This window comes from Osmerus mordax, chromosome 3 (genome assembly GCF_038355195.1).
Source record: "Osmerus mordax isolate fOsmMor3 chromosome 3, fOsmMor3.pri, whole genome shotgun sequence".
Taxonomy (NCBI): Eukaryota; Metazoa; Chordata; class Actinopteri; order Osmeriformes; family Osmeridae; genus Osmerus; species Osmerus mordax.
Window position 1 is genome coordinate 18,498,188 of NC_090052.1, and position 26,598 is coordinate 18,524,785.

Sequence of the window (26,598 nt, forward strand, 5' to 3'; positions counted from 1 at the left end):
CAGGAAACCTCGGGACATGTTCTAAGTTATTAGTAACATGGCTATGTTATAAGAACCACATCACTATTCCTCAATAAGGAAAGGTTATTGATATGCACTGTTCTTCAGGGTTCTCTTCACATTTTTGTCCAAAGAAAAAGACTACTCTGTAGTTCAGGTTAGGGTTTTTTTTCTCCGGCTAAAAGTGTGATTTTTAGTTTCTGTTACCTGTCATTTTCCCATTTCATCGAATTGTACACAAGCCAAAGGTACTCCATGGAACTTTCCATGGGTCAGATATGTGTCAGTGGCGTAAAAGACTAAATACATTGAGCTGTTGTAGGATGTATGTTATGTATTGATGTATATGTATTACTTACAAGTTTGGTAAGTATACAAAGTGCCCTTACAGATACATCATGTTAATTTTAGTTGAACTCTTGTTTGACACTAAACAGCTTTTTATAGACCACTAATAAGCATTGTCAGCTGAATGTTTTAGAGATGTGAAGCCTGAGATGTTAAGTGTTTATTGTTTAGTCTGTGAAACATGTAGTCCCAGTAAGAAGCAATGAGTTGCTCAACCTTTCTCCCTTGGGTCCATCTTAAATTTAGTCCAGCACTTTTGTTGTCATCGAAGCAGAACAAACTCGACTGAATTTAAATGTTTAATGGCACCATTTGCTTACGCTTGAACAATCAACTATTATATGTATTATCAAGTGGAGTTGCTTTGGCTTCTGTTGGAGAAATGGAGGTGGAGACACTAAAGGCGAAATGTTGCTTGATAAGAGTTTAAAAGTACTGTAGATTTACAGCAACTCTAGACATAGCTGACACATGTCCGTTGATGTTTTGAGACTGACTGTAAATACTTTTTAAAATGTTCTGACACACTTGCTGTCTGGTAATATGTAAATATGTACAGTAAATGTTTCAGGTGTTGGAAAAAAAAGACTGTGACAAGCTGCCTTTACTTGAAATTGTTATTGCTGAATTCCAAATAGTCCAGTAAACTGTCTACAAAAATGTTTAAATGTACTTTTTACATGTCTATTTGAAATGTCTGAATGTATTTTTTTTATTTTAATTAAAACAAGACAAAGGACTTGGAATTTCTCAGCCCTCTAATTTACTTGTTACACAGAACATAAAGTAAAAACGCATACATTCTAATGAATACGTTTTTAAAAGGAACGTAAAATATATATATTTTTCAAGCGCTGCTCATTGTGACTGTTAACCAGAACATTTCTGTCTTCCATCCCATACTTCGAGCACAATCACATGAAGAATTGCACAAATCGCAAACAGCTGTGAAATCACGTGACTGTCGTCAAACGTCTGGTCACGTGATTGCGTTTGTTGACGATCGTGGCTGTATTTGTACAATGAAGGCTTTCCCAGTGCCTGGTGCAATGTCATCGCCTTCCTAGCTGCCGTTTAGGGAACAAAAGTTTCACGTAATTCCCACTTCAACCGCTTTACATTCAGTAATGCATCCGCGAGGGTTCCAGTGAAGGAAGAATCAGAGATAAATCAATGTTATTGGTGTAAAAAATGAGAAAATAGGCTACAGAATCCGCCGACAGTAAGGATACCTCATGAAGCTCATGTGCCGATACTGCTCTCTTAAGGTAATGTAGTGCTGTTTATGGAAATGTATAATTCTTAAAATATAATACAATGTTTTTAGACTATTCAAGAAAAAGCAACGAGGTTAATTTATGGAAAAATCTTTGTTTAGGTCCCTCGCATCGCCAGAATCCTCGGAATTGACAGGCGTGTCTTTTGTCCAATCAGTTAGGCCAAGGATATTATGTTGCAGCGGTAACAGACAGGATTGGCAGGCGTAGTTTCGAAAAAACGAAATGGGTTTATTATTCCATGGCATAAATATAAATTAGTTTACAGTTTTATCAGATTTCATGAGCATCCTATCACCATGGGTCTTTTGATATCAACAGTGGATTATTATGAGTAGTTGCTTACAGTGGCAATTGTTTGTTTATATATTCTACTGTTTTTTTACTCCTATTTTGTCCTTAAAATATGTTTTATATTGTTTAAAAGTAGAGATTTGTCATCCCATTGAATATGCTCTACTGAAATAGAACTGGGCCTTCAACTTTTAATAAATGAAATGTATTCATCCTGCAAATCAATGGCACTAGTATTTCTCATTGATGGTCAGTGGGTTGTTTATTGGCTTTATTAGATCACTCATGAACAATGACACAGTGAACACGTTATCTTTAATTAGACAGATGATGCCACATGATCTTACCTCTTTTTTAATTCTGTACCATCCTTAAAATGTGACCTAGGTTATTTTAGACTCCCCTTTTTATGTTTCTAAAACAGCCATTCACAAAAGGACACTATTTCTATCCCAACAGGTGATCGTCTGGAGAAAATGCAATCAACTGATTTATACCTAAAATACATTTGGTGTAATCCAATGGGCTCTCAATAAAAGCTCTTCCTGACAGGGTATAAGGATATATAACACACTCTGCCATCTAGCCAGCCTACATAAGTGTTTTGTCATCAATTTGGGGGAATTTATAGCTTTCATGGCTGCAGGAAAACCCAGCTGCAAGTAAAGGCAAACAATATTTGCGTTCTTGACTGGATAGGGTAGCTCTGTGGGCTGTATATCACAGGAGGATGGCTATCCGTTTACATTTTACATCCATACATACAACCACATTTGGGGAAAGTTCAATGATTTAGAGGTTTAGTGGAGCAGGAAGCCAGGTGTTGTTGTTTTTTGAAGAGATGGGTGTTGAGTCTTGGCGTTCCCTGTGCAGGAAGCAGCAAAATATTGTTACTACTCAAACTTATTGTAAGTCTGAATTGTCAAGTATCCTGTCCAACTGGTTTGACTCCCTTTGGCCCTTGTTGTTTTCCTAGTAGATTTGTTGCCTTTCTAGTGCAGCTCCTTCTCCTGTTCTGCTCCATCCCTCATGACTTACTCAGCTCAGTGGCTTTGTGCCCACTTTGCCCCACTTTGCTCAACAGGCCTGGTGATAAACCTGTTTCATTGGATGTTCACTTTGCATAATGCTGTCATCAATTCTTCTGACCCTATTTGACACACACAAAACCTGTCTCGACACAGTGTTTAGACTTACAATAATTTGAACCAACTGGGAAGCTGTCCTGTGCTAACTTCCAGTTCCCTGTGTTTAGCCTAGGTTTCAGGGTCTATGTTACTGGTATTGTCGAATGAAAGTTGGTGCAGGGTCAGCAGGGTGTTCCGCTCTTCAGAAGCAGGAGGATCGGTCTGTGTGTGAACTCTGTAAGAACTTTCTCAAATCTGTGTCGTTTGTTTAATCTGGAACATGGCCTATCTCAATGTCTTGCTCTCTTTTCCCTGGCCAGGTACTGTAGTTCTCGGCCACTCTCCTCTCAAAATGGCAATCGTCCGGCAGTTTGGACTACTGCTGTGGAAGAACTACATTCAGCAGGTGGGTTCCTATGGGGAGGGGTGTAGAAAAACGGGAAATGAGACTTTATTTTCATCTCTACTGTGATCTTTTGTGAAACTTGTCCTAGCGTATTGGATTACAGTCATCTTTTCTACGAATACTGCTACACTAGTCTGTGTAGCAGTATTCTAATGTGCAGTACAGTGTCACTTCACATTGTATTGTTAGCTGTGAATATTTGCATGATTTGAGATAATGCAGCTGTTATTCTGTCTTTTGCAATGACATGGGCTGAGCAAGGTATGTATAACAGTTTGTGTCTAAGGCTCTTACTGGCTCTTACCGGCTCATAAGGAGATCATGTCATTTGGCAATCCTCCACAACATTCAATTTTTGCTGATAAGTATTTCACATGACATGCTGTGTAGTGTCTCCAAAAATAGTTGCATCATATGACAAGTTCAAAGATTAGCCTCCTTGTGGGGTCTGCATGTTTTCAGTTAACTTGTTGAGTTACTTGTCAGTTATAACTTGTTTGTCAGTGTTACATATAATATAATTCATATAACTAATAACTGATGTTCTTTGCCTCATCTGCTCCACTTGAAATGGGGAAACCTTCCATTGAAGGGATGCTGAAATGCATCAGGTTGGGATATTTACCCAGGAAGATAGAACATGAATATTTGTTTCACAAGTCATTCAATATTTGCTTTCAACTTGCTTATAAGCTAACTTGTATCTTTGTGGTTTCGCATAGCTACTCTGTATCAATGCTGTAGGCTCATACAGCATGTACTCACACGACTTATCTGGGCTGGTGGTTGCACAATGCAAGCTCACTACAGACTAACACAAACTGAGGAGCCTGCCGATCTGATTGGATAGTATGTCCTGGAGAATGTTGTTGCTCCATCACCCTTTACCCACTCCCACTGCTCCAGTTGTGGCTGTTGCTAGGAAACTCCTGTGAGAGCAGGCAGGAAGGAAGTGGGGGCTGTGTGTCTTAGCTGAGATGCAGGCACCGGAGGGTCACGTAAGGTACTGTAGCCCCCCCCCCCCCCCCCCTGTGTTTGAGTTGTTTAAAAGGTTACCTATTTGTCTCATTTCGTTCTCGTTGATCACAATCTAACGTCTAGCATGGCTGGATGGGTTAAAGACTGAGCACTCCACCCAAAAGATACCAGTCCTGTCATATCACATCCATGGTTTTATTTTCCAAAGGAAGGATGGTTTTGTTTTTTAGAGAGTTAATCGAGGTCAGACGTATAAAACTGACCAATGGAAATAGTATCCCCATAATACTTTTCTTGGGACACTCAGAGTGGGAGGAATGTTGAAAAGAGGTCAAAACTTCTGTAGGCCTACTTGAGATAAGAGGCTATAATGTAAGTGTGTAATAAACATTTCACCAATTCAACCTTGTAAAGCTGCACTTTTTTACATCACTGGTAAACCAATAGGATTTGTGTTGTCCTAGAATAATACTATTGTGCTAAATAGGTTGTATAGTCCCATTTATAAAAGCAGTTAAGGCTGAATGGCTTACGTAACTGGTGATAATCTGTATGTGGTACATCTATTGCTGTTATTGTCTGGTGGTATGTCTTAATTTCATGCTCTATAAATGCCCATCTAGTATTTATATAAGTTGTAGTTTAATTTTAATGCTTGTTCTCTTTGTAATGTGTGGTAACTTTACGTAGAGGGCTACCTTCCTATAGATATTTGCTTGAAGCCCAGTTGTGCAGGAAGTAACCTGATTCAACACATAAACTAGTGAATTATTGCTGTCAAGTTTGCCAGTTTTGTTTGAGCAACAACCTACAAGGAAGATAGTTCTTCGGGAAGAGGGTTGTAGACCATACTGTAAATTGTATCAAGTGACTCTAGGCTGTGTAGCTAGTGTCATGTTGTGCTGCCTGTGTAGTTTTCCCTGTGGACCTGAATCTAAGTCTGCCTTGGGTCCTAGAGACATCTGGGAAGTGGCCAGGCCTGACTGTCTCTGTGTGCTCAACCCACATGCGCGCACACACACACACACACACACACACACACTAATTTGTTCCCCCCTATCACTCATAGGCTCAGCTAAACTGTGATGTTTACATAAGTGACAGTACCTCAGACACAGTAAGTTTTTGTGCAGCCATGATTACATCAATTGAGATAAGGCATAGACCTAGAATGCCTGTAATCCAATCACTCATCCTTGGAAGGCATTTACAGAAACTGTGTGTAAAGGATCTTTTAAAATACACTGTCAAGTGTAACCACTTAAAGATGGCAAGACGGCAGTGAGAACAAGTGAACTGTGATCCTTTATGTATTAGTCACCCATTAAAAAACAAGGTAATGCTTGTTTGTTAAGGGCAGATTCCTGAGGTTATTGGACACACTGGAGTAAACTTGGCAGACACTCGTGCCTTTTGTTGCAACTGTGATAAGAAGGTTTAATATCCACACTCACCTGCAGATGAAACTGTGTCCCAGTCATTGACCTAACTTCTCATTGCCACTCTCTGCCTTTTTGTCTTCTCTCCCTTTCTTTTAAACATGTATTTCATGTAAAATGTTATATTTCCAATAGAGGAAATTTGGTTGCAGCCAGAAAAAAAACAAAAACAATCGATCCATCATAATACATGGAAATACAGAATATAAGACACAGTGACAACAACACAATACCGCACAGTGCAAGATCACTTCTCGGACAGAGATGATTTTATGACCCTCCTCCTCCTCTTCCTGTCTACATTTCATGATTCAACCCTCTCCCCCCTCTCTCCCCCCTCTCTCCCCCCTCTCCAGAAGCGTCAGATCCTGGTGACTCTGGTGGAGATCGCCCTGCCGCTCCTCTTCTCCGCCATCCTCATCGTGCTCCGCCAGCGCATCCCCTTCAAGAACTACCCCAACGCCACCGTGTACGAAAGCTTCTCCGTGGACAGTCTTCCCAAAATCCCCAGTGCGCCCTTCCAGCTGGCCTACGTTCCAGGCAACGCCAGTGTGGTGCGACGGGTGGCACAGGATGTGCGGCGCAGCCTCAACTCCATCAGCTCCGGTGGGTGGGCGGCAAAGGGTCAGAGGTCATATGTCGGATGCGGCACACTTTCCATTTTTGACTTTCCATGTGTACCTTCCTCAAAGGAGCACAGGTTCGGTTGAACTGGGATGGGATGAACTCGTTTGCTCCTTTGCAAAGGAGACATGGGGGCTGTTTGCTTATCTTGCTCTCTCACCCATCCTTCCATAGCCTGTTAGTCTGGTCCCACAGAGCCCTCACGCACACCAGCAGGAGAAGGTATGGTATGGAATGAACTAGGCATGGTCTGGTTAGTATGAAGGACAGATGGGTATGCAGGCAGACAGGTATTCTGTCACTGGTAGAGGCAGACAGCAAATAAGCCATATTCTAATTACACACTTGTTGAACCTGTCCTCTAAGATCCCAGCACACACTCAATAATTCAGATGGCTTCTTTGGAGAAGTGAGGATTAAGATGAGGAGGGGCACAAGCAAGGCTCACCATGTCACACTTACAATATAATGTCACAATTATGGAAAAATTCTGATTTAAAACCACAACCTTCGACTGGTTGGTCTGTCAAGGAAACAGTCCAGGGGAGCAGAACCGATAATTCCAATGTACAGTACCAGTCAAAAGTTTGGACACAACCTCTACTTGTGCTTACTGCAAATGGCGAATACATTAAAACATTTCCCACTTGTAGGAGCCCTGTATGTGCATTAAATACTTAATAATTGAAATGCTGTCTTACATAGACCCTACGTTGGACATTTACTGTATGGACGAAGATCTCCTGAGTCATCAGGTTGTCTGGTGGTCAGGAACAATTGTGAATGTAGTTTTATCGTACCTACTTTAGTGGATGGCACTTTGAAACTGGTTTGGCTTGGAGGCAGGTTGTGTGTGTGCGCACGTGTGTGTATGAGGGGCTGTGTAGGCCATAATTCAAACTCGCCTCTCATACACACCATCGAAGACCTTTTGCCTTTCACAAACACTACTGAAATACATTCACTACTGAACACCTCTCACGTATACTAGTGAGAATGGAACCTCACACAATGACAACTGAAAACCTCTCATTCTCATGAGTGACAACCTCTCTTATACCACAGTGAACATCTCTCACCACAACTGAAAATGTGACCTCTCACACACCCCACTGTGAGTGAAACCTCACATATAGAAGTGAAAATGAAATATGTAAAGAATTGTAGCGAGTGCACTTTTTTTTCAAACTTAACAGATGTTTTTATATATAGTATAATGTGTTTTGTTATATTATAAAATAATGTGTTACAATATACAGTACCAGTAAAAAGTTTGGACACACAATTGAATGGGAAAATGTGTCCAAACTTTTGACTGATACTGTATGTAGGCCTATTATATGTATACATATTTATATTATAATATAATTTTAGTTATATAATATATTATATAATAACACTTGATTGCCTAATAGAACACAGTTGAATAGCTGAAATAAAATTTGAAAAAAAATAATATAGCTATGTATCCACACAAAATCATTAACAATCATTCAAATGCACATCAAGATTAGTGATAAAATGCCAAGGTTGGCAATATAACTTATTTTAAGGGATTATCAGACAAAATGATCAGTAGTTAAATTGTTATCACGGTTTACATCTACTGTATTTTGTACAGTAAACTTATGTGCACACAGTATGAAGCATATCCATAAAAATGGTCTCATCTTGCTTAGTAAAATATCCTATAATTAGTTGTGTGTGTGTGTGTGTGAGGTTCCATTCTCACGAGTATACATGAGAGGTGTTCAGTAGTGAATGTGAGTGTATTTCAGTAGTGTTTGTGAGGCAAAAGGTTTTGAATGGTGTGTATGAGGGTCGAGTTTGAATTATGGCCTACACGGCCCCTCGTGTGTGTTGCATGTTTTGACATAGCATTTGCTGACCCTAGAATGACTCGTGTGTGTGTGGTGTGTGAGAAACTGCCCTTCACTCCAGTCTAGACATGCTTTGTCTAGACCTCAAAATACCTTCACTTGTGACAAGATTACCACTGATTTCCAAATCTAGTGATGTAAGTATGGTCAGTCAATAAGACTCAGTCAAGAGCCTCACCACCCTACCTTTTGACTTGTATTGATTTACTTTTGAGGTCTGTTTGCTGCCTATGATGTCGTGTGTTTTTAACCAAGAAATGTATGAGAATGGGTTTGTTTAACAACGACATTGCAGAGCTCTTTGTGATTTAGAATCAGGAAAAGAAGAGATTGAGTCTGCAGGCCTGATGTGAAAACCTGCTGTTAGAGAAGTTGTATTCACACTTCAACCAATGTCTTTGTGTGTGTGTGTGTGTGTGTGCTTGTGTGTGTGTGTGTGTGTGTGTGTCCCTGTGGCCAACAGTGCGCGGCTTTGAGACAGAGGAGCAGTTTGAGGAGTTTGTGAGGAACGACCCCCTGGCAGGGAAGGTGCTGGCAGCCGTGGTGTTTGAACACCCCTTCACCCACGACGATGAGCCCCTCCCTCTACAGGTCAGCACGACCCTAGTGGTTCTTGTACTAGACTGGACAGCTACCTAAAGAGGATTTAACCCGATTTTAGTATAACTAGCTAATTACCCACTGAACAGTAGAGGATTGTGGAGGCCATTACTTACTGGTGTTTAAGAGGAAGTTTCGGGGAAGGGAATGGTAAATTTAGAGGTGAGAGATGTGAGGTTGAACAGAAACCTTTGAAATGGCGTTGCACCTATTTATGGCCCCGAGGTGATTTCAGTAAAACCTCATGAAACGTCTAGGAGAGGTTTGAGCATTTGAATACATCGACGCATTGTAAAAACAGATCTTTAAAAAACGGATATCGAGAGCTGGTGGTGTTGTTAAGCAGGAAGTGAGACGGGGACAAAGGACCCGTTTAACTGCACGCACACACATAGTGGTTCTTCCTGTGTGACGGGTAGCACACACTTGCCTGCACCTAACCTTCTGTCAGTCTGAAGCCTGTTAAAGGAGCTCACTGTCTACCCTTTGTGGAAGATCATTTCTCAGTACACTTTTTCTCTCTTTGACCCCTTCTCCTATCACACCTCTTCTCCCGCTCCTGTTGGGGTGCAGGTGAGCTACCACCTGCGTTTCACCTACACCCCTCTCAACGCCCCACCCAAGGAGAAGTCTGAGCTCAACCCCAACAATGACCTGGACTGGCACACCCTCAGCCTCTTCCCCCTGTTCCAGATGCCCGGGCCCAGGGAGCAGTACGACCGCCAGGGGGGCACACCCGGTGAGCATGGACGGGCACACGTGCACACACATGTGCGTACACACACACACACAAAAAGTGAAAGGTAGTGTCACGCCTGACAGCAATCAGGATGTATGAACTCTGTTTTAACGCCCAGAGGCTGAGAGGTTACAGAAGCATGTAGCAGTCTGAAGGCACCTATTAGTTCCCTACTGTTAACAAAAACTGTCATTTCTTTTGCTGAGGCAATGGCAAGAGCCTTGGAGGGGGTCCGATGGCTGAGCGGTTAGGGAGTCGGGCTATTAATCAGAAGGTTGTTGGTTCGATCCCCGGCCGTGCCAAATGACGTTGTGTCCTTGGGCAAGGCACTTCACCCTACTTGCCTCGGGGGAATGTCCCTGTACAACTGCAAGTCGCTCTGGATAAGAGCGTCTGCTAAATGACTAAATGTAAATGTAAGAGCCAGTAGTTCTACATATGTATACTGTACTCCGAGTACAATAGGATCTCTCTTCTGACACACGCTGGCTGTCAGGGGGCTTGGCGTTCAACGAAGTGGCCTTATCTTGAGGTGGCAGAGCCAGGGTTGTTACAGGCTGGTGGGCTGGGTGTTTGTAGGAACTGGACCTTGTCAGCTGTCACGCCCATAGAACCTTTCACACTCCACTCTTGTCCAAAGTTCCTCTGTCTGTCGGATGTTACTGTCCGTCTGTCTGTCTGTCTGTATGTCTGCTGCATTAACACTACATTGCTACGTTCCCCAGGTCTGCCAATAACAGCAAGACAACAACAAATCCATGAATGTAGATTCAGAACCAAACATGTAAGGTGGTTCTTAAAGGTCCCATGACATGAAAATGTAACTTTAGGAGGTTATTTAACATTAATATGAGTTCCCCTAGCCTGCCTTTGGTCCCCCAGTGGCTAGAAATTTTGATAGGTGTAAATAAGAGTAAAGGTTACCTCCCCTTTCTTTGCTTTGCCCGCCCAGAGAATCTGGCCCTCCAATGAGAAAATGAGCTACTACCGTGCAAGTGCGATATCGTTTTTTCCTCGAGAGACATCATGGCTTGCAAACGACCGAAGCATGGCAGTTAGCCCCGCCTCTTTCCTCCTCATGGCATTTAAAGCTACAGACTGGCTGTAATTCTGCACCAAGGTTGAATTTCGGGAAACAGACTTCAGATACAGTATTAGGGGACCCCTAAGGCCTATATAAAAGCATCCAAAAACAGCATGTCATGGGACCTTTAAGAGGCCTCTGCTTTCAGTCACCTTCTTTTAAGTTTCCTCCTAGACTGTCCTTTTCATGTGATTGCACAAAAACTGTCAGTGTGAACTGTTCGTTTTGAGGAGAGGGAAAGCCCCTTGTGGAAAGGACCATTAGAAGAAGTAACCCCCCCCCCCCTCCTCCTCCACCCCAGGCTACTTCCGCGAGGGCTTCCTGTCGGTGCAGCATGCCGTGGACCGGGCCATCATGCGCTCCTTCAGCAGCAGCGGCGCGGCCGCCCTGCTCGGCCAGACCAAGGTGGTGCTGTCCCGGTTCCCCTACCCCGCGTACATCTACGACGTCTTCATCCTGGCCATCCAGAACCAGCTGCCCCTGCTGCTGGTGCTCAGCTTCACGTACACCTCCCTCAACATAGTCCGCGCCGTGGTGCAGGAGAAGGAGAGGAAGCTCAAGGTGGGGGTGTTTTCGAGATGCAAAGAGGGAAAAAGAGAAGGAGTTGAGGGACTGCGTAACGTGTGTTCGTGTGCAGGGGATAATAGGGGTCCGAGTTGGAGACGGATTGTGCTCGGATGTGAAAGACTGTGTGGGTCAGCGTCGACCGTGCCAAGCTAACTGTGTGTGTGTGTGTGTTTCCAGGAGTACATGCGGATGATGGGCCTGAGTAACTGGCTCCACTGGAGTGCCTGGTTCCTCATGTTCTTCCTCTTCCTCTCCATTTCCATTCTCTTCGTCACTGTGCTCCTGTGTGTCACGGTAAGAGTCCTTCCCAGGTGCAGGGGGGCATTCCACCCAAACAGACACAATGCTGTCATTGGAATATACTTAATAATAGAAAAACTCCCCTCCCTGTGATGGACACAGCTGGGTAGAAGAAGCACATACTACTGACCTATAGCATCAGCATTTCCACCAAAGGGATGCCTTTTCTAAAATGTTGCATGCCTGAAGGAATCTAAAGTCTGGAGTTTGTTCAGGATTAACAAAGTGTGTGTGTGTGTGCCTTTTCTAGGTGCACCCTAACGGCGCAGTGCTGACCTACAGTGACCCCACACTGGTCTTTGTCTTCTTGCTGGTCTTTGCTGTGGCAACCATCAACTTCAGCTTCATGATCAGTGTGTTCTTCTCAAAAGGTGATTGGGAAATGTCTCGCTTGTTTAGGTCTGAAATGCTGGGGTATTCCCCAGCATGGGGTACGCCTCTCATGGTTGATCTGGTTGTTTCTATCGACTGTCCTCTTTTGACCTTTGGGGTGTGTATCTGAGAGACCCTATCTGAGTTTGTTTGTTCAAGTGTGTCTGTGTCTGCTATCAATGCTTAGCCTATGTTAATTCAATTCTCTTTATTACCCTGCCTATTCCGTCTTGGTGCAGACCAATGGCGGTGCCAGGCCTTATCATTATGCCTGGCTGTAAAACTAAAAGTCAAATGTTGGTTCAGCCTAACACAACAATCCTTCACGAAGACTGAATAGCGTCCATATCTCCCTGTCTCTCTCTTTCTTACTGTACTTTCTTTTAATATCTGTACATTTCTAATATCAGATAGCAAAGCCAGATGCTACTAGTAAATGATGTAGTACTGGATTATTTGTTTTAAACGATTTAAATACGTTGTGCCCCAAAACGTTGAATGAAGTGCTTTACAAACAAGGCAAAGTATACGAGATACGTGTGTGTGTGTTTTCCTCTGTGACAAAAAGAATCCATTTGCACACAAATGAGCTATTAAAACCTGAAACGTACAACCTCACATGGAACCGTTTAAAATGTTCTTTTTCCTGTTCAAAGTCCGACCGTAACTGTTTTTTCCTCCCCCACGTTTTCTTCCCTCCCGGCGTTCCTCTCCAGCCAACGTGGCAGCGGCAGCTGGGGGGTTTGTGTACTTCCTGAGCTACTTGCCGTACGTGTTCCTGTGGCCTCGCTACGACCTGCTCAGCCACGCCCAGAAGGTCTCCGCCTGCCTCGTCTCCAACGTGGCCATGGCCATGGGCGCCCAGCTCATTGGCATGTTCGAGGGCAAAGGTCTGTTTGTGGAGAACCAGCTAAATAATCGATCTTTTTGGGGCTCTTCGTTTCACCTTTTTGGCCTCTTGGACAAATAATCGAAACAAATGTTTCTAACGTTCGAACGTACCGCCCTCTCCGTTCCACCTGCCCCTCCTCCTCTCAAGGCACGGGGATCCAGTGGGCGAGCCTGTTTGACTCGGTGACGGTGGACGATGACTTCTCCATGGCCCAGGTGCTGGGGCTGCTCCTGATGGATGCGCTGCTGTACGGCCTGGTGGCCTGGTACGTGGAGGCCGTGTTCCCAGGGGAGTACGGAGTCCCTCTGCCCTGGTACTTCTTCCTGCTGGTACGACCGCCACAACCCTGGCCTCGCACACACACACATGCAGCAACATCGAGACACACACACACACACACGAAGACTCAAGAAAGACATTCAGCTTAAACGTCCTGCGTTGTTTTATTTCTTGAAACAAAATATCCATTCATCCGTCCTTCTTTGCCCAGCCGTCGTATTGGTGCAGCAGCCCTCGCATGGCCTTGCTGAATGAGAAGGAGGAAGAGGAGGATGCAGAGAAGGCTATGAAGGGGGAGTTCATAGAGGAGGAGCCGTCAGGACTGGTGTCTGGGGTGAAGATCAAACACCTGGCCAAGGTGGGCACAGGTCTCCATCACTACAGGAGATCGTAGGCTTGCACAATGAAACTGACTGACGTGTCTCTGTGTTGTGGCGGTGCCTCCTCTTGGCAGGAGTTCACTTTGGGCAGCAAGACCAGGAAGGCTGTCAAGGACCTGACAGTGAACATGTTCGAGGGCCAGATCACCGTGCTGCTGGGACACAACGGAGCCGGGAAGACCACCACGCTGTCCATGCTGACAGGTGGGGAGCACACACTCACACTCACACACACACACACACACACACACACACACACACACACACACACACACACACACACACACACACACACACACACACTCTCACACAGGCTATGACCATTTTTCTTCACTATAACCATGCAATGTTTTTTGTTGTTGTTGGTTTCTCTTGAATTGTGTCCGCCCAGGTCTGTACCCACCTACCAGTGGGAGGGCCTACATCAATGGCTATGACATCTGCCAAGACATGGCTCTGATTCGCCGCAGTCTGGGTCTGTGCCCCCAGCATGACGTTCTGTTTGACAACCTCACCGTCAGGGAGCACCTGCTGTTCTACGCCCAGGTACACGCTCCTCCTCGCCTCGCCCCGGCCCTCAGAGACCGATGCCTCCGCTGAGCTTTCTAGCGTTTCACCCTCCTCTTCCGTTGTGTGTAGTTGAAGGGTTACCCCCGGCAGAAGATCCCTGCGGAGGTGGACCGGATCCTCCATATCCTCAACCTGGAGGACAAGCGGCAGGCCCGCTCCAAGACCCTGTCTGGGGGCATGAAGAGAAAACTGTCCATCGGCATCGGCCTCATCGGAGACTCCAAGGTCAGAGACCATGTCTGTCTGTCTGTCTCTTTATCACTCACACACGCTGTCTCACTCTTAAACGTTCTCACACCCAAACACCCTCTCACATGCACTCTCCAACTCCCTCACACTCGCACACGCCCTCAAACTCTAACCCCCCCCCCCCCCCCCCCCCTCCCTCCGCCCAGGTGGTGATGCTGGACGAGCCCACGTCGGGCATGGACCCCTCGGCGCGGCGCGCCACCTGGGACCTGCTGCAGGGGGAGAAGCGCGGGCGCACCATCCTGCTCACCACGCACTTCATGGACGAGGCCGACCTGCTGGGGGACCGCATCGCCATCATGGCCGGCGGGGAGCTGCAGTGCTGCGGCTCGCCGCTCTTCCTCAAGAACAAATACGGTGAGGACGGGACGGAGGGTGACGGCGGGGACGACAGGGATGAGAGTTCCAGCACACGCGTGTGTTTATGAACGGCTTTACTCATGAGTGCCCCCCCACCCCCCCTGTCCTCCACCCTCTCCAGGTGCTGGTTACCACATGGTGATCGTGAAGGACGCGCTGTGCAACGTGTCGGAGATCACACGCCTGGTGCACATGTACGTTCCCAACGCCACGCTAGAGAGCAGCGCGGGCGCTGAACTGTCCTACATCCTGCCCAAGGAGAGCACCAGCCGGTAAGACACACACACACACACACACACACACACACACACACACACAAGGTATATAAGGATAAGGCATACTAAACATAATGGGATTTAAGGTGGAATGTGTTTTTTGCACTTTTATCACAATACACGGTATTAAAACAGATCTCTACTACTTGACAGGTTTCATCCGCACACCCCTTTCCCCTCCCAGCATCCACCTTTGTCATCCCTCTCCCCTAAAACCCTTCAAATCAGTTGCTATTCTCATATCGACCGCTTTCAAGGAAGCTCTGGAGGATGTTTTCAACATATGAGGAGAACTAGAGTCTATGTCGTCATAAGATGGCAGTAGAGTATTTGGTAACACTTTAAAATAATAAAAAGGTCCGTTGTTAACGAGTAGCTATGCAGGAAGTAATAGGTAGTACTACATTAACACCAAACTACTACCAAACTACTATTATCCAATATGGAACCAAGATTAACTAAGCAGTAAGTAATAGCACATTTTGTACAAAGGTAGTTCCTTGGTAGGTATTTGATTACTACTAAATACGTGTATCCTCATTGAGAACTACTTGCCAACTATGACCAATTAAGAAAGAATAACCAATTAATTGCTAATCACAAAAGTAACATGTCTAAAAAGTTTTTACTCTTAACATGGTCATAACATGTCAGAAGCTTGTGCCTCAAATGGGTTCTTTGTGGAAACCAGTTTATGAATATTATATCCCCCCAAATACGTCAGCTACAGGTTGAAATTGTGACTACTATTCTTACCAAAGGATGAACGTATGTTCTCTGTTTATTTCAAACTTAAACATAGAATAATACAAATAATGATAAATTGTTTAACATTTTAAATAATTAGGAATTGATGCTGACACGCTCATGATTGGATTAGTTCACTATTATGACCTACTTTTTTGCCAGGCCCTTGTAAAATGATCCCCTCCTCCCTCCTTCTCTGTCCAGGTTTGAGCTGTTGTTCGCAGAGCTGGAGATGAACAGGGAGGAGCTGGGCATCGCTAGCTATGGAGCATCCGTCACCACCATGGAGGAAGTCTTCCTCAGGTACACACACACACACACACACACACACACACGTGTACACTGATAGACACACACAAACACACAGGCATCCATCAAAGCTTGGCATGAGTCTGTGACTTCACTACTCCCTAGGCTCCTCTGTTTTGGACAGTAATACTCTTGTACAATAACCCTTACGGAATTAATTAAGCCTTTTAGTAAGTGCAGTTAGTTCAAATTAATGTCACCTGTGACACTTAGTAGTCATTTCCTGTCACTGTGTGGAGCTCTACTTGGTAGTTCTGTCTTGTCGAAACTCATGTTCATCTTCCACCCAATTAATTAATCTGTGCTAGCCACAAACGGCCACTGCAGCTGCCAATGCTCCCTTGTTATTTTCCAGAAAAGAAGCAGTTGCCACCAATCTCCCCCAATCTCATTCAGTCATCATTGTCTTCTTAAAGACAGACACACAAGGAAGTACCAATGGGGCTCTAATGAACTAGATTTGATATGGCTTCTCTAGAAGAGTAAATGAATGACAACTGCTTCTTTCCCTTTCATGAACTGTACCGTTTCTCACGCATGATGTTTTTGCTGTACATTTCCTGTCCTTTTATATTTTGCGTGTGTGTGTTTCCAGGGTGGGTAAGCTGGTGGACTCCAGTCTGGACATCCAAGCCATCCAACTGCCCGCTCTCCAGTACCAGCACGAGCGGCGCTCCCACGACTGGACCACGGACGACGCCAGCAGCATCAGCGGCATGACCGACGTCACCGATTTCACCGACAGCGGCACCCTCATCTCCGAGGACTGCTCCAACATCAAGCTCAACACGGGGGTGAGGCACCGGGACCGGGCGGGTCAAACCATTCCTGCAAGGTGGAGGCCTCCTATGTCAAACCCTTTCTCTTCCCCCTCGCTCCCCCCCCCCCAGGCCAGACTCTACATGCAGCAGTTCTATGCCATGTTCCTGAAGAGGGCGCTGTACAGCTGGAGGAACTGGAAGGTGATGGTGGCCCAGTTCCTGGTGCCCCTGGTGTTTACCGTGCTGGCTCTGGCCGTGGCGCGCTCCTTCCCCGGGCACCACAGCGCCCCCATGCTGCGGCTGGCGCTGGGCCGCTACGGCCCCACCACGGTGCCTGTGGCCCTGGAGCCCGGGGCAGGACAGCTGACCGCTGCCCTGGCTGACGCCTACAACCTCCAGCTCTCTGCACAGCAGGCCCATCTGAAGAACATCACAGGTGTGTGTGTGTGGGGGGGGGGGGTTCTTTGAAGAAACCCTAAACCAATTATGTACTATTTAGATAAGTCAAGCCTTTTATAAAAAATTTAAGGGGGAAACGCTCAAAGTAATCCTTAAATATGTATCTCTCACAGTTTGAGTGGCTGGTTTAGATGAAAGCCAGGTAATTAATCCTCATCCCCCTATCCTCTCCTCCTCTCCTATACATCCCCCCCCCCCCCTCTCCCTCCAGACTTCACAAATTACGTGCTGACCCAGGCCGAGCGGGAGGGCGGGGCCTTCAACGAGCGCTGCGTGGTGGGCGCCGCCTTCCGCGGCGCCGCGGTGACGGAGATCACCGCGTACTTCAACAACCAGGGCTACCACACGGTCGCCACGGCCCTGATGATGGCGGACAACGCCCTGTTCAAAGCGCTGGCGGGACCCAACGCGTCCATCCAGACGGGCAACTACCCCATGCCCCGCAACCTGTCTGAGAGTGCCCAGGGCCAGATCACCGAGTGAGTGGAGAAGGGCGGAGGGAAGGGGGTACGGAGGAGAGGTGCATGAGACGAACGCAGAGACTCAGACGAGAGACTGCTTCGATAAGGACGAGGGAGGCTGATAATAGGGAAGTGGTTGCGGTATCGAGATGTATTGACCACAGCCTGGCATCATCGATCTGGGGGAGAGGAGTGGAGGAGGAGAATAAAAGGAGAGAGGTCCGCAGAGCTGAGGATTGGGTTGTTGTAACTGCGGAGAGGGATTTGGCCGCAGTCCACAGAAATTGCATGCGCGCACAGCGGCGCAGGGATTGCGAATTTCCACTTGTTCTCTCTTGTGTTTGGCTTCTCCCTCTCTCTCAGCTGACCTCACCCTAATCCATGTACCCTAACCCACCCTCACCCTAACCCATGTACCCTAACCCACCCTCACCCTAACCCATGTACCCTAACCCACCCTCACCCTAACCCATGTACCCTAACCCACCCTAACCCATGTACCCTAACCCACCCTCACCCTAACCCATGTACCCTAACCCACCCTCACCCTAACCCATGTACCCTAACCCACCCTAACCCATGTACCCTAACCCACCCTAACCCATGTACCCTAACCCACCCTCACCCTAACCCATGTACCCTAACCCACCCTAACCCATGTACCCTAACCCACCCTAACCCATGTACCCTAACCCACCCTCACCCTAACCCATGTACCCTAACCCACCCTAACCCATGTACCCTAACCCACCCTCACCCTAACCCATGTATCCTCCCTCCATCCCCAGGGGCTTTGGCATCGCCATAAACCTGATGTACGGCATGGCGTCCCTCTCCAGCACCTTCGCCCTGCTGCTGGTCACCGAGCGCTCCGTCAAGTCCAAGCACGTGCAGCAGGTCAGCGGGGTGTACCTCTCCAACTTCTGGTTCTCCGCCCTGCTCTGGGACCTGGTCAACTTCCTGCTGCCCTGTGTCCTCATGCTGGTCAGTCAGTCTTTCTCTCTCTCTCGCTCTGTCACTCACTCACACACACACACACACACACACAGGCTGCTGTAGTTTCTTTAATAGTCGGTTTACTTGAATCATTTCGAATCCTGCTTGACTAGGTGTCTGCTGTCCTTTTTTCCCTTGGTCTTTCTCTGTCACTCACCCCTCCACCCCACCCCCGTTCAGGTGGTGTTCCAGGGGTTCGGGGTGAAGGCCTTTGTGGAGCACAACCACCTGGTGGACATGCTGCTGTTGCTCCTGCTGTACGGCTGGGCCGTCATCCCCCTCATGTACCTGCTCAGCTTCCTGTTCTCCACCGCCGCCTCCGCCTACACACGCCTCACCATCTTCAACATCATCAGCGGCACCGCCACCTTCCTCAGTGTCACCATCATGACCATCCCAGGTGAGGTTATGAGGAGCACCCCTGTGCCCTTGGTTTCTCCTCCCCGGTCCAATTCAACTAGTGGTTTAGTCCCCCACTGGGAGGGGAAAATCAATTATTGTCAAGTCATTTGACCTTTTGTTCCAACAGTTGTTTTGTAATTGTAAACCCTTTTTAGTCTGTCATCAGTTTTGTCGATATGTTGGATGCTGCTTGAAAAGATGGTTGCAAGACTTAATTGTTTCTAGATAATGAACCATTTAGTGACTCAACTCTGACTCAATCATCCATGTATTTTTCCCCTGCTTCTGATCCCTTTCTCTTCATCCATCCATCCATACCAGAGTTGAACCTGCTGGAGACTTCTCATCTCCTGGACAAGGTGTTCCTGGTCTTCCCCAACTACTGCCTGGGCATGTCCATCAGCCAGTTCTACCAGAACTATGAGCTGCTCACCTTCTGCACCTCCAACCCTTTAACTGAAGCCATCTGCAAGATCTATAGTAAGGGACCCTTGGAGGGGCGCGGGGGATTGCAGTTTGAACCAGGATATTAATTGTAGGCTTACTTTTTAGGGTTAGTTAGTCAGTGGTGAGAGATTGCGATTATTACCACTGTTGTCATCAACATGATCAAGTATTTTCTCTCAGCGGTAGGAAAGTTAACCCTTGGTTGACCCTTCCCAGACATCACCTACCAGGAGAACTACTTCTCCATGTCTGAGCCTGGAGTGGGCCGATTCCTGGTGGCCCTGTCCCTGCAGGGCCTGGTCTTCATCCTCCTGGTCTTCGCCATCGAGCTGCAGTGCGTCCGGGCCATCCGCCGAGCCCTCTGGTCCCTCTGGTCCCTCTGCCCCCGCTGCACCCGCTGCACCCGCCGCGGCAAGGTGAGAGGGGTCGAGCCACGTGAGGACGTTGCTTTCCTCCGCTGGGCGTGGTCTGTGCTAACGATCACTGATGCGGATTTCTTCGAATGGTTTTGTAACGTGTGTGTGTGTGCGCGTGACAGCTGGCTCTGATCGAGGACGCAGCTGTACAGACCGAGGACAGGGACGTGGCGGAGGAGAGGAAGAGGGTTTTGGAGTGTCACCCCATGGTGGAGTCTATGGTGGGGAGTCCACTCATACTGCACGAGCTCAGCAAGGTACACTGTGTGGTTGTCTGTGTGTGGTTGTGTGTGTGTGTGCGCGTGGTCTTCATGGTCGCCTCTCCTCCCGCGCCTCTCAGGTGTACAGCGGTGGACAGCCCCTGCTGGCGGTGGACCGTCTCTCCCTGGCGGTGGGGAAAGGGGAATGTTTCGGCCTGCTGGGCTTCAACGGCGCCGGGAAGACCACCACCTTCAAGATGCTGACCGGGGACGAGACGGTCACCTCCGGGGACGCCTACATAGACGGATACAGCATCCTGAGAGACATCAAGAAGGTAGGAGGGGGGGGGGGGGAGGGGGGGGGGGAGAAGGGAGAGGAACGAGTGTACCGGGGGGGACACATGAGAGAAGGGGACTGGGATACAGAAGGCATGGATGTCAATAAGCCCCCCCCCCCCCCATGTCCTGTGTTGCAGGTGCAGCAGAGGATTGGCTACTGCCCTCAGTTTGATGCGTTGCTGGATCACATGACGGGAAGAGAGACTCTGAGCATGTATGCCAGGCTGAGGGGGATCCCAGAGAAGTATGTGTCGGGGTGCGTGGAGAACGTCCTGAGGTCCTTACTACTGGAGCCCCACGCAGACAAACTGGTCCGCAGCTACAGGTGAGCTGTGTGTGTGCGTGCTCTTTAGCCGACGTGGTCAATTTAATGTGTTCATCTGTTGAATTTTCAATTTCGAGAGTATCGAGGAATGCACAAACAATCCCAGCCTTACATCCATTCCTCCCTGTTTTTTCTCTCCCACCATTCTCACCATTCTCTGGCTCCCCTCCTTCCTTTCCATCTTTTCTTTTCTTTCTCTCTCTCTGCCTCCCTCTCTCCCCTTCCTCTTCGGTCAACAGTGGGGGCAACAAGAGGAAGCTGAGTGCAGGCATGGCTCTGATTGGTGGACCTCCAGTCATCTTCCTAGATGAGCCGTCCACTGGGATGGACCCTGTCGCTAGGAGACTGCTCTGGGACGCCGTGACCCGCACGAGGGAGTCTGGCAAGGCCATTATAATTACCTCTCACAGGTGAGCGTCACATGCATACTCGTACCATTTTTGTTTCCTCCACAGTTCAGCGTCTAGAATGGATGACTGAAGTGCTCACTTTCACTACCTATTTTCTCCTCTCTTTTACTCTTTCTTTTAATCTCTCTCTCTCTCTCTCTCTCTCTCTCTCTCTCTCTCTCTGTCTCTCTGTCTCTGTCTCTGTCTCTGTCTCTCTCTCTCTCTCTCTCTCTCTCTCTCTCTCTCTCTCTCTCTCTGTCTCTCTCTCTGTCTCTCTCTCTCTCTGTCTGTCTGTCTCTTTGTCTCTCCACCTCCCTCAGTATGGAGGAGTGTGAAGCCTTGTGCACCAGGTTGGCAGTGATGGTGAGTGGTCAGTTTAAGTGTCTAGGCAGCCCCCAGCACCTTAAGAGCAAGTTTGGCAGTGGCTACACCCTGCTGGCCAAAGTGCGTGTGGAGGCAGAGCTGGAGGACAGCGACCTGCAACTCTTCAAGGACTTCATCGAGGGAACCTTCCCAGGTCAGACAGGCCTACCCTTTCGGCCCTTTTCCCATACTTTCAGTGTGCATCCCTCCTTCTTACCTTCCGGTGACACATCGCATGATGAGACGGGTTTAAGTCGAGTAGAGAAGCACACTTTTATCCAACATGAAGCCTGAGTCGAGAGACTGGCTTTAAGAAAGCGAAAGACAGAATGTCATTTTGGTAGATTTGAAAAGGGTTTCTGGTTCAAGAGCGTAATGCAGGTTCAAGAAGGGTCCAACATGGCTACTAATCATGCAAGGTGTAGGTGTAATGTCTTGTCACTTCCTTGTTGTAACAGGAAGTCAGCTGAAAGATGAGCACCAGGGGATGGTGCACTATCACTTGACGGACAAGAAACTCACCTGGGCACAGGTAATTGATTCTATTTGGTGGATATAGGACCTCACCAGAGAGATCCTAGCCAGTGTCACAACTTTGTATTGTATCAGTGCGTGGATGTTGCATATTGTGGGGTTTAGAGACAATAGCTGAAAGGTGGATGTTTACAAACTCCCTTTTTGTAAGTGTCTGCGTAATCACTTGACTAAGAGATGAGATGTTTTGAATGTTGCACTCCAAATTTAGCCTTTTCCACATACGCGCACGGCAGAGGATATTGTCTCTCTGCTTTCACGAGGCTCAACACTGATGGTGTGTGTGTGTGTTCTGCTGCTCAGGTGTTTGGCACTCTGGAGGCAGCCAAAGAGAAGTACAGAATCGATGACTACTGTGTGAGCCAGATCTCCCTGGAGCAGGTGTTCCTCAGCTTCGCCCAGTTCCAGCACTGCACTGACGACAGGAGGAAATAGACCCCCCCCCCCCCCCGCCCGCCCCGAAACAGGAAGAGGAAAAGGAGGGGTAGCCTTCCTGTTTCCCCCTGTTGTGTTCATCTGTCTGAGCGACTCTGCACTTGGAATGGCTAGGCCTGTGTACATGGATTTTTGGAGCCTTTGTGACGCTCGACTGGGCTGTGCTCAGTATACGCACACGCGCATTTGCGACACACATCAACACGTGCGTGTGTGTGTGTGTGTGCGTCTATATACACACACAGGCCTAGACCACTGTGCAGGGCTTGAACAGGGGCTTGGTCAAATGAGTCCTTAAATGTTGCTCCATTATGTCTTTTGGGTTGAGTTGGAACCTACACGTTTCGCTGCATCTGAAAAGAAGTCTACTATGCTCATGGTCTACCTGGTCAATGTGTGTGCGTGCTCATGTGCGTGCTACAGACTGGTGTATATGTGTGCACTTGTATGCCGCTGTTTGTGTTATTTATGATTTGTTTGCTTTCTAAAGTACTGTGCCAAGTGGAGAGACCTGAGGAAGGGAAATCACCCTCTAAAACCAGTCTGTGTGACTCAGTAGAGACCATTCAACACCTAGTAGGTCCACCCTTTGCCTTATAGGCTAATGGGTGTTTTTCCCTTGTTTGGTCAAATGCCTGGTAGAAACATCTGATCGTGTGCCCTACGGTAGCTCAGTCTTTAAGCAGAATGTAAATAATAATGCAATGTATTCATGGTACTGAAGCCTTTTAGCGATACAGATAATTATTGCAAAGTTTTTTTAGGGGGCATAAGCAAATGCATGCCTTGCATGACATTTAACTAAGAAAAGTAAATAAAAAGAAGGTCCTTTTTAAATTACCGATTACATCTGTCAAGACAGATGAGGGTCAAAAGGTTTGGGCTTGTTTGGCTCCTGTGGAATGACCATCTGCATCTCCATACTTGCTATTCTTGTCTTCTCCAGACGAGGTCATGGATAGTTACCAGACCTGTTAGTCTGCTAGGTTATATCAAACGTTTCGGAGCTCAGATGTCCCCAAAGACAATTGTGCAACAAGGCATCGGATGACCCTGCATCAATTACATAATAGTTTTGTTCCTCATGCTGCTACTGTGAAACTGAATGACTCGTCTTTGACAGCCAGTGGAAACTGTGTTTCTTGACTTAACACAGAAGAGTTGCCTGTGTGTCCATCTGACCTGTAGGCTCCTTGTCAGCAGAGCATCAGGCTACATTTACATTTTGGGTTGGGTCATTTAGCAGACGCTCTTATCCAGAGCGACTTACAGTAAGTACAGGGACATTCCCCCGAGGCAAGTAGGGTGAAGTGCCTTGCCCAAGGACACAACGTCATTTGGCAGAGCCGGGAATCGAACCGGTAACCTTCAGATTACTAGCCCGACTCCCTAACCGCTCAGCCACCTGACTTCCTGTCCATTAGGCTATCCTAAAGGTCATTCTCACATGTGACTGGGCTCCTACATGGAGATCCTGTCTTAGACATTCAGTTAAGTGAGCTCCTTGTGTGTTTGCGTGTGTTGTGTTAACCCTGTTCTGCTGCAGCCTTGCATTTCACCATCCATTAATGTGTGTCCCCTGCCTTCCTCTGATTCACACTACTACAAGCCAATGTTATTTCATGTCAAATGATTACGTATGAGAAGTGTACCTGTTGATTCACGGAACATGAATGAACTGCTACTGACCAATGCAAGGATGAGAGCCCTCTCTCTACTGGAAGGTTCACCTCCAGGAAAGCAGCATCCAAGCAGTGTCATGAAAGTCACTTTCTTTTGGACCACAGGGGATTGATTTGTTTGTTTGCATCTACTTTATGTAATGTAAAGATTAATTTGCACTTTTATGTAAGAGAATTCCGGACCGTAGCCCCAAAAGATCTGACTTAGTTTAGTATAAGAACCTGCTTCTCTTTTTGTCTCCTGTGTCCTTGGGTTCCCAGTTCTTTAAAAGAGGGATAACATCAGTTATAGTTTTCACTCTCTCTGGCTATAAAGATGGTTGGGGTAGCACATCATCTGAGCTTTCAAAATACTTGTGTAGATGCATTTTGAATATTGATTAAGATAGTGATGCTTCATTTATCAATGCAGCTGGCCAGAGAACCACCTGAGCCCCAGAATAACCGTACTATAGTTCCTTGGCCTTCACTTCCTGTGGTCAGGTTATCCTGCATAACTTGAATGAGCCAACTATGGCCCTTCACAATCTCCTCAGGACCTGAGGTCAACGTACACCTTTCTGTCATGACTAAGGGCATTTCTACTGTCAAAGCTCAGTCAATCCATGCTGCAAGTGAGTTGAATGTATTTTTTTTGTCGTTTTCGAGCAAAGCATATGACACTGTGTGTTGGCACTACTACAGAAGTGGCAGTTGGACTGGTGACACCTGTGGTTCAGCTGCTGACTGGACCAACTGCTGGGAGAGGGGAAATGGTCCTTGAAGAAAAGACATTCCTGGAAGTCACTGTTGTCATGATGGGGCAAATTCTTTGTGGTGATATAGGGCTCGACAGGTGGGTTACATTCCTGAATGTATATGCACAGTACATTTTTAGACATTAGTCTGTGGAGCTACTCCTCAAGATAGAACGGACACATGGCATTTTGAGTTCAGTTGATGTGAAACTTGAAATGTGTGAAGATGCTGAATATGATTAAGCCTAACCCTTTCTCATAATCTATCATATTTAAAAAGGGAATATGTAATTGTATGTACTGTACTATGGAATTAACATTGTCTACTATATATGTATTGCTATTCTTTTTAATTTTTATTAAATTTGCTCTATGCAAGTGGAAGCAAAAGCAATGTCTCTTGTCTTTGGTGTGAGATGCAGGTTTTCCACTCCATTCAGGGCTGGACACAAGAAAGGGAGGGGGAGGGGTGGAGCCTGTTAAGAGATTGGTGATAAGTGATTGGGCCAGCCCAGTGTCAGTATGGAAAATTAACCAATGGGCCGCTGTTCCTGCTATATGGGATGGTCATTGGCCAATTTCAAGTTTATTAAAACAAATATATATATTAAATCGGCCCCAAGTGCGTCGGCCCACAGGGCATTTGCCTGATATGCCAGATTACCAGTCCAGGCCTGACTCCATTCATACAGCAATCACAGCCGGCGGAGTCATGAACCAACATGTTCACACAGAATAGGCCTAAGTCTTACTGCACCTGTCTTATTCAGTCAGGGGTGTGAATCAAGCTTTTTACCAGGATCTCTGGGAGGTGCCAAAAAAGGCTCATATTTTGCTAAATGCCTGGCAATTCTATATAATACCATGTATGTTTGTATGCTGACTGGGTAGAGACTCTGACTACGATCATGTGGTGTTGTCGGCAGTTGGGCTGAGTTTGTAAACGTAGAGGTTTCGTGTCTGCCTCTTATTCACCAATAAAACATGACACCCTTGTGAAAAGACTGAGGCCATGCAACTGCTTTCATCCAGGCTTGTGTCCAACAATAAAAAAAACATATCCAGAGGCTACCACTTATTTGTAATTGAGGGAGCGTCGCCTTCTGTGCAAGAAATACCAGCAGCGTATCAAGGTGCCAGAGAGTCTATTTTGTGCTGAGCTCTGGGAGTTCACTTCAGGTGAAACGCTGCGCTCTCACTGGTCACTTTCACCCAATCGTCCGATTACAGCGGAGAAGGGGCGGGACAAATACTTACACATTTGCAAGAGGTTATGGAACAATTATTTCATATTATATAATTATTCCAGACTTGAAACAGTTTTATGCTTCCCTTATGTGTGTCACGGCCACCGCCGTGCCCCACTGTGTCTCTTGGGTTTGCCCTGTCTCCCTATGATTGTGTTGTGGGCATCTTTGTCTCTCTCCCTTTCTTCCCTGGCTCCCAGCTCCACCTACACTCCTGCTTGTCTCCAATCTCCCCACCTGCGGTCCATTAGCTCATCACCTGGCAGTGTTTCAACCCTTGTTTTCCGGCCACTCCTCGCCAGATCGTTG

The 26,598-nt window shown here is 46.9% G+C and overlaps 1 protein-coding gene across 3 annotated transcripts; it reads left to right on the plus strand.

Moving 5' to 3' along the window:
* Window positions 1-1,381: 1,381 nt before the first annotated feature.
* On the plus strand, window positions 1,382-25,426 carry abca3b (ATP-binding cassette, sub-family A (ABC1), member 3b). Of its 3 annotated transcripts, none has more exons than XM_067231302.1 (31): window positions 1,382-1,616; window positions 3,367-3,452; window positions 6,226-6,475; window positions 8,837-8,964; window positions 9,547-9,712; window positions 11,098-11,357; window positions 11,541-11,657; window positions 11,914-12,034; window positions 12,752-12,925; window positions 13,075-13,256; window positions 13,418-13,564; window positions 13,661-13,790; window positions 13,978-14,132; window positions 14,226-14,381; window positions 14,552-14,762; window positions 14,887-15,037; window positions 15,992-16,090; window positions 16,692-16,890; window positions 16,987-17,293; window positions 17,528-17,795; window positions 18,566-18,761; window positions 18,954-19,173; window positions 19,497-19,655; window positions 19,839-20,038; window positions 20,161-20,295; window positions 20,379-20,573; window positions 20,715-20,902; window positions 21,142-21,312; window positions 21,612-21,808; window positions 22,113-22,186; window positions 22,492-25,426. In XM_067231302.1, the coding sequence occupies exons 2-31, from the start codon at window positions 3,399-3,401 to the stop codon at window positions 22,621-22,623; spliced, it is 5,142 nt and encodes a 1,713-aa protein (XP_067087403.1). In that variant the 5' UTR covers window positions 1,382-1,616; window positions 3,367-3,398; the 3' UTR covers window positions 22,624-25,426. The 3 variants fall into 3 exon arrangements, with proteins under 3 accessions (XP_067087403.1, XP_067087396.1, XP_067087411.1); XM_067231295.1 differs by lacking the exon at window positions 1,382-1,616 and adding an exon at window positions 3,154-3,283; XM_067231310.1 differs by lacking the exon at window positions 1,382-1,616 and adding an exon at window positions 3,199-3,266.
* Window positions 25,427-26,598: the final 1,172 nt, after the last annotated feature.